At 31.2% G+C, this 11,705-nt stretch overlaps 1 protein-coding gene across 1 annotated transcript; it reads left to right on the forward strand.

Moving 5' to 3' along the window:
• Nucleotides 1-7,920: 7,920 nt before the first annotated feature.
• On the forward strand, nt 7,921-11,704 carry LOC114309211 (Duplicated homeodomain-like superfamily protein). The gene is made up of 2 exons (XM_028254913.2): nt 7,921-10,235; nt 11,093-11,704. The coding sequence occupies exons 1-2, from the start codon at nt 9,775-9,777 to the stop codon at nt 11,583-11,585; spliced, it is 954 nt and encodes a 317-aa protein (XP_028110714.2). The 5' UTR covers nt 7,921-9,774; the 3' UTR covers nt 11,586-11,704.
• The last annotated feature ends 1 nt before the right edge of the window (nt 11,705 follows it).

The following is an 11,705-nucleotide window of genomic DNA, read 5'->3' on the forward strand; positions in this document are numbered from 1 at the left end:
TAGGAGACCAAATATTTTGGTTGTGAAAAATGTCATCATTATATTTTTAACAACGAAAATTGAATATTAGTGATTAATTATTATCTTTTTTGGTATCAAATTTTTTGTCTCAAAAAATAAATTATTTCGAGATTAAATTATTTTATCCCTAAAAGTCCATTTATTATTGACATTTTTGAAATTTTATCGTTAAAAGCCTTATTTGTTACTTTTCAGGGCAATCTTTTAGCGGCTATCCTCATGATGATAGAAATTAGTCCTTAAATATCTTTTGTAACAAAATTTTCACCTTTAGAAATCAAAAAAAATGGTTTCTAAAACTCGTATATGATGTAGTGTCAGATGGTGAAAATATCATAAGATTAACAAATAATTAAATAAGTTAAAAACACAAAAAAATGGCTTGTCAAAAAATTCTTAGAATATGTTTGGTTTGATTTTTAGAAAAAAATTTAATTTTTTTTAAAAAAAAAATTAAAAATTAATTTGGTTAAGAAATAAAAAATAAAAAATAATTATTGTTTTTATATAATTTTATCTTTTGAGTGGTTAGAAATAATTTTTATAAATTAAATATATTTTTTCATATTTATTTTTATTAAATTAGTTTTATTTTTTTTGAAAAAAATTTTGATTTTTTTTTTTTAAACAACAAATCAAACATGGTTTCAAAAACTTAATTTTTTTTTTCCATCTAACATAATTCTATTGTAAATTTTGTTGATTTATCAAAGGGATTTCAGCAGGAACAATATCGTCTATCAATTTATATTTTGGTGATGTCAATTAACCATTCGCAACGTTTAGTTAATAGTAAAGGTTAAATTGTTATGCGAATATAAACTGAGGGAGAAGATGTAATTTTTAAAATCTCAAAAAAAAAATTATAATTTAGCTAAATCTTAAGAGAGGTATAGGTAATTTGCCTTTTTTTTAAATTCAAAGAGAACCAACCCACTCAGGCAAGGGCAATTGTACGCTTTAGATAAGGCACAACTAGGGGTGTGCATGATACCGCCGAAACCGTTAAAACCGCACCGAACCGCACCACCAAGGCAAATTCGTTATTATTTGCCAATTGAACCGCTGATTTTTGGTAAAAAAAATGACAAATTCTAATGACACTTTTATCAATCCGTTAGTTTCTATTTTTCTTCCAAACCGCACTGACCCGCACCGCTATTAAATCATATTTTATAAGATTTTAAAAATTCTTTTTTACTTAAGTTTGCTTGTTGTTCTATACCTTAGAATATAGTATTATATTACTACTCGAGGGGAATTCAAAATGTCAGTAATCCAAAATAAAGTTGGATTCCAATTCACTTTTCAATCTTTTTTTTTTTTGGCCATGTTGCAAACTTGCATCAGCTCACTTTTCAATCTAAATACTTTTCAACAGTAAACATTTTCAATATATTATAAACCCTGAATGATATTAATTTTATGTATTGTATTTGATCATTATAGCTTTCACAGATGCTTGTAATGAACTGATGGCATAGTCGTTGATATTATCATGTTGTTGCTACACTTGCTGCATCAGAAGAAAGTTTCGCAAGATGCTTAACATAACGGTATCTCTCGTCTTTTTTTTACTCTTTGATATAAGTTTTGTAATTTGAATTATATTTTTTATAAACCGCTAATCCGTCTGAATCGCCAAGGCAAATCCGTCATTATTTGCCAACCGAACTGCCGGTTTTTGATAAGGAAAATAGCAAATTCTAATGACACTTTTATCAATCCGCCACCCGTCATACAGTTTCTATTTTTCTCTCAAACCGCATCGACCCGCACCACGCACACCCCTAGGCACAACATGGTGTTGTGTGGCCTGATAGAGATGCGTTTTGAAATTATTTTAATGATTTGAATGATTTATATTATAAAATTTATCAGGTATATTATTTATAAAAAAATAAAATCAATAGACATATATAACTTTAGGATCAAGTCTTAACTGTTTTAAAATAAAAGGGTATTTTTTTTAAGGTTCCTGATATTATGATTTTATAATATAAAGGATATCAAATATTTTCATGATGTCTAAGGTCCCTCAACATCAATCCAGAGAAATTTCAGTCCCAGAGAAATTCTCTCCCGAGAAAATTGAACTTCTCTCCAGAGAAATTCTCTGGGTTCAAACCAGATAAAATTGAAATTTCTCTGAGTACCAAAGAAATTCAGAAAAAATTGTGGAGAGAAAATTTGTGTATCTATTCAGGAAAATTCTCTCATCTATAAAATTACATCAAACGTTTAATAGCAATGGCAAAATTTAACAAGTTCAATGACATCTCCATTGAAGTACCCAACTACTATAACATAATTATGACAGTTCAAAAAAACAATTCTATTGAATCCAATGCATCAAGATCCAAAATAACTATTGTCCTGTATAGTTTGAATACAAAAAAGTCTTATACTTTGATTAATACTTTTGAAGCACTGAATTATCAGTTAAAATGAGTCAAAATGAACCCAGAGAAAATTCAAATTTCTCTAGGTTGAATCCAGAGAAATTTGAGAAATTCTTGGGGCCTCCGCTCATGAGCTGTTGCCTTCGCTTAGCCTTCCCTTGCACAGTCAAGGATTGATCGGACTCAATCGCTCGAATCGCCACGATCAGATCCCCGGAGGATTCAGATCCAGTGGCCGGCTTGTTGATGAGATTAGGATCGGCAATGACGACGCAATCGGGGCACTCCCACTGGACAGTATCGGCTAGGGTTTGAGGGAGAGTGGAGAGACAAGTGACGTGCCAAGGTGTAACGCATGTCTTGCAGGTGATGGTCTCGTCCTCCGCCGACTTCTTCTTGCAGATCATGCAAATGTCGTCTCCGTCACAGGGGAGGTTGCTAGAGTACGCCATTGGAGAATGAGGCAAGCCGGGTCACGGATCCGGGCGGCATGGAGGTCAACGACGGTGGCGGAGCAGAGGGAGGAGTCGGAGGAGAATGTGTTGAGGAAGAGGTCGTAGAGGAGGGTGGAGGAGCAGAGCTTGTTGCCTTGGATCTGGAAGACAGTAGGTGAGAGGAGAAGAGAGAGAGAGAGAGTAGAGTACAGACAAAAAGTCAAATTTCTCTGATATATGTTTGGGGATCTTAGACATCAAAATATAATTTTGTGGATCTCTTCCATTACGAAAAGTGGGAGAGGGACCCTGGACTAATTTTTTCTAAAATAAATTATCAAAATTATATTAATTATTTATTTTTTAAAAAAGAAATACAGTCTTGTTTTGAGGTTATAGATATTTAATTAATTTAAATTTTTTTATGGATGATTTATTCAATAAATCTTACAATATAAACTATTTAGATCAACCACATTGGTCCGGAACAACATTTTGTATTGTGCCTTCTAGCACACAGAACGCACGAAAAATGTTTGAGGGCCACAAAAACAGTGGCTCAAATAGCTCAAAACTGTCAAAACGACGTCGTTTTAGTAGGTTTTGCGCCCAAAACGACGTCGTTTTGACAGTTTTGAGCCATTTAAGCCACTGTTTTTGTGACCCTCTACCATTGCTGCAAAACGCACCCTGCTTCCCTTGGCGACTTGGGCACTTGGGCACTTGTGCGGGTGATCAAGATTATAAATACACAAAAGTATAATATTTATAAAAAAAAAAATTAAAAATACTAAATATCAAAAATTAAAAAAAATTACAAAATTCAATATTTTTGTATTTTTGTATATTGATTAATTTTTTAAAATATTTTGTTACAAATATTTTTATTTTTTAGATACATCTAGATAAGGTTTCTTTAAAAAGTAAAAAAAATTACTTAAAATTTTAAAAATATTTGCTAAAAATAAAATATATGAAAAATAAAAAAATCAGATTTTAAAAAATTAAATCCAAACCAGGTGATTGATTTTTATCAATCATGACTAGCAATGATCTGACCATAAAACGCCCTAATATAAGCATCATATAGTTGAACTCAAAGTCCAACAAGAATTTAAATATAGTGTAATCTATATAAAGATTAGATTTGGGCACTCTCATAATGAAAAATGCTTGGAATCTCTAACTTAGAGGTATCATTAGTGATGTGGCAGTGGGTCCTACTCACCGTCACTGTCAGTCATGTGTCTTGATTTTTTTTTTTTTTTTCCTTTTTCACCTTATTAGAGGTGTGTTTTTAGAGGTCTCTAGCATTGTTGCTCTCATAATACACCCAAAAAAGGGGAAAAAAATTTGTGCTTATTGTTCTCCTATATTCACAAGGCTATCTTATAAGGCAATTTTTCTATTTTTTCTCTTCTTTTTTGAGCTGTGTTTTTTGCATAAACGTAACTCCAAAAGTTGTTTATTTTTTCGCATCACCAAAGATATTCAGAGTCAATTTTTATTAGTGTATAAGTTGGGTTTTTATTGTATTTTAGAAACGATTTGTCATTATTTGTTACAACGTTTGAAGGACAATAACATCTATAACACACTTTTAAGTAGTATTTTTTATTGTTCTTGAAATCATCATGTTTTTCTAACATAAATTATATTCATATTTAGTTAAATATATAACAAAAAACCATTTCAATTTTAATTTTTAATGACTCCTAAATTCCAAGATCAAGTAATTTTGTCATTTTTACACATACAACTGTGTTGTTTACATAAATATAAGATAAATGAGATGAGTCTTCACGTGGAATCTGTAAAATTTATTTTTTATATCACATTTATATCGCATTATGTGAAAATTAATTTTATATTTAAAATTATTTTACACATTGATATACTGGTTTCATTTGAAAATAAAAATAAAAGTTGTGTTTTACAGCTTGGATAAAAAGCTAGAAACTTATTTTTTTTGGCATCAAAACCATTTGGGAAGGTAGTTAAAAGCTACTTGAGAAATTACAGCTATACTTTTCAGTTGCAAAATGAGTCACATGTGTAAAAATGTAAATTTTTTAAATTAGGTGAGGTAATTTGGTTATTTAATTTTGATGTGATGGTATAATCCAACATTAAAAAAAAAAAAAAAAAAAAAAAGGTTGAAAAGTAACTTTTATCAATTTTCTAAATAATTTTCTAAAAAATTCAAAAATTTGATTAAAAATCAAAAACTAATCAGTGTGTTTTGTTTGAGTTTTTTGAATTAAATTTTTTGAAAACTCAGTTTTTGGATTTTCGTGTTTTTTTTGTTTTTAGTAAATATTTTTAAAATTTTAAATATTTTTTTTACTTTTTTAGATGCACCTTACTTAGATGTATCTAAAAAGTTAAAAATCTATGAAAAAATATTTTTAAAACTTAATAAATATGTAAAAATATAAAAAATATACTGAATTCTTGTATTTTTTTGTATTTTTGGTATTTAATGAATTTTTAAAAGGTTTTTTCTATAATTTTTTTATTTTTTAAGTATATTTATGTTAAATAGGTCTAAAAAGTAAAAAAAAAATTACTCAAGATATTAAAAAAAAAATAGTAAAAAAAAAACACAAAAAATAAAAAAATAAATTTTTTTAAAAAGTAATTTTAAAAAAATACAACCAAACAAGTTGAATATTAAAACATCTTCTCGAAACACCCCCACAATATAGTAATTGATGAGGGCTTGAATAGATGAATTCTTCAATTAAAGATTTTTTCATTTTCGACCCCCCTTGAATGCCATTGGACCGCAAAGGTCAATTGGCTTTTCATAGTGTGGTTGAAACTTGTGGCAAAGCCTTTTTTGTTGACTAAATAGACGGCATACCAATCAGCAAATAAGTAAAGATATGTGTATAGAATTTAATGTATTAAATGAAAGTCTTAATAAATGAATTTATTACCGATAGGTTTTATGAGAAAAATTTATTATAAAAAATATTATTAATTGTAAGTTTTAATGATAATTTATAAAATTTATAATAAAAAAAATTATTAATTGTCAATTTTTAACAACGCATATAAAAAATTGTCAAAAAAAAATATTTTTAGTTTCAATTTTACCAAGATTTATTTTTAATAAAATTTTATAGAAATCAAGTCTAACTATTAGAACCTATTAATAGTTTACTCTAGAATTTATACATAAAAAAAATCTCAAAAAATATTAATTATATATTATGAGATTAAAATTTAAGGATTATTTGAAAAGTTAGCTTTTTGGTTAAAGAACGTCTTTAAAATGAACGTGTCGTAACTTTGATCTTAAATGTAGAAAAGAAAATTTTTATCACTTAAGAAACATATTTATTGTGATATTAAGTTTTTTAAAATTTATTTTTACTTACTTAAATTATATGCATATCATGTGTGTTTAGTGGCGCAACAATGAAGGGACTAGGGGGCACGTGCTTTCTTTTGTAATTTTATTCTTATTTTTTTTTACATATAAGAAAAATAATTTATCGATAAAAAATTTATATAAAAATAACATTTAGAATGATTTCTTAATAATATTTTTCAAATTACGAAAATAATGATGATTGTTTTGATTGAAAATAAAAAAGAGCACTGCTGGGGACCCCTAGTAGGGGTGACCCCAGCACCCCCACCTCCACGTGGGGGGCTGTGATAGCAAGGTCAAAAAAAAAAATAATAATTTTCAGCCAATCAAAAATCAGTGGGGATGGTGGGGGTCACCCCCATTAGGGGTCCAAGATATTTTCCAATGAAAAAATTACAACAAATTATATTATTAAAAAAAAATTTAGTGCAACAGTGATATCAAATCATCACTTACATGTAAACATAGTTAACCCCACTACAAAAATGAAAAATTATTGAATTGTTAATTATATTTAACAAGTGTGATTGACATTCCATGAGTTATTTTACTATTGATTAGTGATATCATATATCGATAATAATGTGGTATCATTATTATTTATATATTATTATATAATCTATTATAAGACATACAAGACTCTTTTGCATAACCTATAACTAGTTACAAAGAAAATCATATATTTCCAATTCTGATTTTTCACAAGGTCAATTGTAAAAACAAAAATTTTATATTAAATATTTAAGATTTTGTGCGTAATATTAATTTAAAAATTATTATCTATTGTTATTGATTATGAGAAAAAAAATTTAAAATTTTAATTAACAAGTGTCCCTTCTAAATTAGTTTTCTGGCTCCACCACTGCGTGTGTTAACTGCTAATTTTTATATATATTCAATAATGCTACGCACACAGAGGGGCAGCACAGAATCAAACACAGAAGCATATAGGTCGGACAATTGGGATGGTCATCTGAATAATAAGATGATAGTCGCAATCAACAAGATGATGATCAATCGACTGACTGGACGGCCGGATAATCGATTGAATGACAAAATGATGGCCACAATCGATAAAATGATAGCTGATTAACCACTCGATTATTCTACTAATTGTCCGGCCTATATATTTCTTTGTTTGATTATGTGATTCCCTAATATGCATAACCTTACTGATATAGATTTTGTGTATATTTCTCCTCAGCAATAATGTCTTTTTCTATATATAAAGCGTGAGACTGAGAATTCAAAAGCGAGTGTGGGCTAGAACTATAAGTGGAGAGTGATATGTTCCCTCACTAGAAATATCAAATATTCTGGTGGCCTTGGCTTCAACTCTCATTCTCTTCCTCAATGATTGCAAAGTTTCTCAACCCAAATTATAAATATTCGGCAAAGATGAAAGAGAGAGCTACGTTTCAATAACCCAGGATGAGTGGCATTGTGCTTAAGGCTTGGAATTTAAGTTTCAAGGTTACAGGTTTAATTTTCTTCTCCTAGACCAATTTCTTGAACGAAACACAGTTGGTTAGGAGGTTGGACTTCAAGTTGTCTAATCAGCACTTGGTGTGGGTTCAATACTCTCTCGCTGTGCGAGTCCTGACTTAAGCGGAGCTTGTCTTGGGAGGTCATGACAAGTTCTCAGGTTATAATCTTCTCACTTGGAACGGCTTGTCTTGGGAGGTCGGGACAAGTTCTCAGGTTATAATCTCCTCATTCGGAACGACTAACAGGACACCCTAGTGATCTCTGCAAGGGGCGCTGTCTTGGACCTGCGGAAGGGTAGGGAGGATTTTCCTCTAACAAAAAAAAAAAAAAAAAGTTACGTTTCAATTTAAAATTATGTTTAAATTTTAAATTTATTGAAGAAAAAAAAATGAAAAGCATGCCTTCCAATTTTAATTTGAGGGCTACCATATATCATCGGATTAATTTATAAAAAATGATACTATATAAGTTTATTTTTTGAAACTCACTTTCGAGACATAATGATATATAAGAGAAATAGTTGACTAATGATTAGAGAATATATGAGAAAGAGAAAGAATTATTTTAAATATTTTAATTCATTGTCACATTATTGAATTTGAAAAATAAATCTAACTTTTAAGCTAAAACAACAATGCTTTAATTTTCTTGATTAGGAAAGGTGGAGAGAGAGAGAGAGAATGGCAGTTGAAATACTGTTATTCTATTTGAATCTCGAATTACAGATAAAAATATATATATATGTATAAATGAAAAGCATAGTCTTTTAATCTTAATTTGAGGGTTGTCATGTATTGCTAAATGAATTTTATTGATTGAGTAGGGTTATATAAACAGAAACCTCAAAAATAATTTTAAATCAAAATTATGTGACAACCTTAATTCTCTTATTTTTAATATTAAAATTTTATTAGAATAGATTCTATTTTTACAAATGTCATTATTACATTATTTTTGGGAATTGTGATAAATCTTGTATATAAAAATCTTGTTTCCAAGTCATTTTCCTCACCCATTTTGGGCAAAGTAGAGAGAGAGTTGAAATTCAATCTAATAGGGTGCATTTGAATTTTCAATTTGTGAAGAAAATAAAAAATAAATAAATTTTATTTTGAAGACTGATACGCATCACCGAATGAATTTTATTAATTTTTTGGCACCACACAACAAACAATATATGTATATATAATATCAACCATACCTACAAATAACAAAATATTTAAAATAAATAAATTTGTCCTATAACATAAATACATAAGAGCATCTTTAATGATTTATCATTGGAGTTATCATTGCTATAATTTGGCAGCTAAAGATGAAAAGTGATGCTCCGTTGGTGCCATATGGCAGCTACTATATGTATTAACTCACGCAAAACCTCTCTTCCTTCATTTTTTATTCATATTTCAGACAATTTCAGCAATAGCAATGCTGCGCACACGAAGAACCAAACATAGAACCAACACTAGACAATCAAAAGACTTAACAAAATTGATTAAAATTTGTCAAAATAGCATCTGACCATTAGAGCACTATTACTATAATTTGAATAATTTACTAGTATTTATTGCTAAATTATAATAATAATAATATTATTATAACATTTATCATTAAAGATACTTTAACATATGTCAATTTGCTATCATTTTACATGGCCATGTTATGTGTCTCAAAACCTACTCAGACCTTACACACTTGCCTCAAGAACCTCACAAACTATACAAACTTGCAAGGCTGAAATTGACATATTGCAAGTCTAGAGAGAGAGAGAGAGAGAGAGAGAATTTTGTGTAATTTTTTCCATGAATATGACAAATCAGCCCATCCCTTCAACCCTCGATGTGGTCCTCCTTTCCATTAATACATTTGAAACCCATCCTTATCCTACACTCCATTTCGCCACTCCTCCCTCCTCTTATCCTACGCATCTCCCCTCCTCTTCCTCTCCCCCCTCTCTCTCTTTCTCCAACCCAAAAACAGAAACAACTTCCCACAACAAAACCCATCAACATACTCACCTCTTTCACACACGCAATTCATCAAAAACATGTCATCTTCATCTTCAGCATCAGCAATAGTAGTATGGTGTAAAGAAGAAGAGAAAGCATTTGAAAATGCCATTGCAATGCACTGGTCAGAAGATGACTCATCAAAAGAGCAGTGGGACAAGATTGCTGCAATGGTTCCAAGTAAAACCATTGAAGAATTGAAGCAACACTACCAGTTACTAGTTGATGATGTTGCTGCCATTGAAGCCGGTCACATACCGGTCCCGAGCTATGTTGGAGAAGAAGCTTCTTCATCATCAAGCAAGGACCACCACCATGGTTTTCATGGAGTCACAAACACTGCTGTTGATAAGAGATCAAGCTGCAATTATGGAAGTGGGTTTTCGGGGTTGGCGGCAGTGGCACACGACTCCGCCGGGCACAGCGGTGGAGGGAAGGGAGGATCTAGGTCGGAGCAAGAGAGAAGGAAAGGAATTCCATGGACGGAAGAAGAGCATAGGTAAATTCAACCAAACAACCCCCTACTTGTGATAATTACAGTTATTTTACGTTCACAGAATTCAATTATAGAATTAAATACAATTCTCTCCTAAGGAGTCAGTCCTACCAATGTTAGAGGGTTGTGTCTAGTTACGTAATGGAATTATGTGAACTTAAAATTTTTCATGATAATATTGAGTGAATTGAGTTGAGTTCAAACGGATAGTTTGGCCCTGTTTGGTAGAACTGTGAGAAAGTGCTTATAACTTATGCCTTAACAGCTTATAGCTTATAACTATGAACATAAGCTGATTTCTGACTTATAAATTAAGCTTCTCCTGCCCCACTCAAAGAATAAGCTGATTTCTAACTTACAAAAAGCTATAAGCTGCATTGTTAAGCTAAACCAAACACATCAAAATAACTTAAATTAAGCTGAAAGTTGAAATAAGTTGAAAAAAAAACTGTACCAAACAAGGCCTTTAGCAATTAATAAACTGGGACGTATTGAGTTTGAATTCTAGTGCAAGTCAGACATCTTGGTATTTGAGATTATGAATGAATCCAAAAACACCTTTAATGAGGTTTCTCATTATTAAAACTGCAAATGAACCGAGTCGAATTTGTAAGTGTTCGAATTCAACTCACTAAAAATTAGCTGAGCTTGAACTCAAGTTTAAATAATCAAGCTCATGCTCAAATTTGACTTCTCAAAGTTTTGAGATACTCAAGCTTAACTCAAATCAACTCGAACTTGAAAAATTATTAAGCTTAAATTAATATGCACACTAGGAAAACATATTAAAAGAAAAGATTATGAGTAACCATTGAGGGTTGCTTAATTTATCTCGTTTTTTTGTTTGTTTTGAATTTCAGGCTGTTTTTGCTTGGTTTGGACAAGTTTGGGAAAGGGGACTGGAGAAGCATATCAAGGAACTTTGTGATATCAAGGACTCCAACACAAGTTGCAAGCCATGCCCAGAAATACTTCATTCGATTGAACTCTATGAACAGGGATAGAAGGCGATCCAGCATCCACGACATCACCAGCGTCAATGGTGGGGGTGGCAGTGGTGATGTTCCGATTCAACAACCACCCATTACCGGTCAACAGACAAACCCGGCAAACCCAACAACCACATCGGCTATTGGACCACCACCAGTGAAGCATAGGGCACCACCGAATATGCCCAGTTTGGGCATGTACGGAGGAGCACCTGTAGGGCATCCAGTAGCTGCCCCAAGCCATATGGGTCATATGGGGTCAGCAGTTGGTACTCCAGTTATGCTTCCTCCAGGTCACCACCACCATCCACCATACGTCGTCCCGGTGGCATACCCAATGGCGCCTCCAACAATGCACCAATAACAAACAATCCTACAACGGGATTTTGCTCATTTCTGAAGTGCAGTGACACAATCTTGAAATGTTTTCTTATCAGATATTGAACCCCATATTCTGAATATACAATAACTACACTTTTTTGAT

The sequence above is a fragment of the Camellia sinensis genome, chromosome 15 (genome assembly GCF_055761805.1).
Source record: "Camellia sinensis isolate YWXY chromosome 15, ASM5576180v1, whole genome shotgun sequence".
Classification (NCBI taxonomy): Eukaryota; Viridiplantae; Streptophyta; class Magnoliopsida; order Ericales; family Theaceae; genus Camellia; species Camellia sinensis.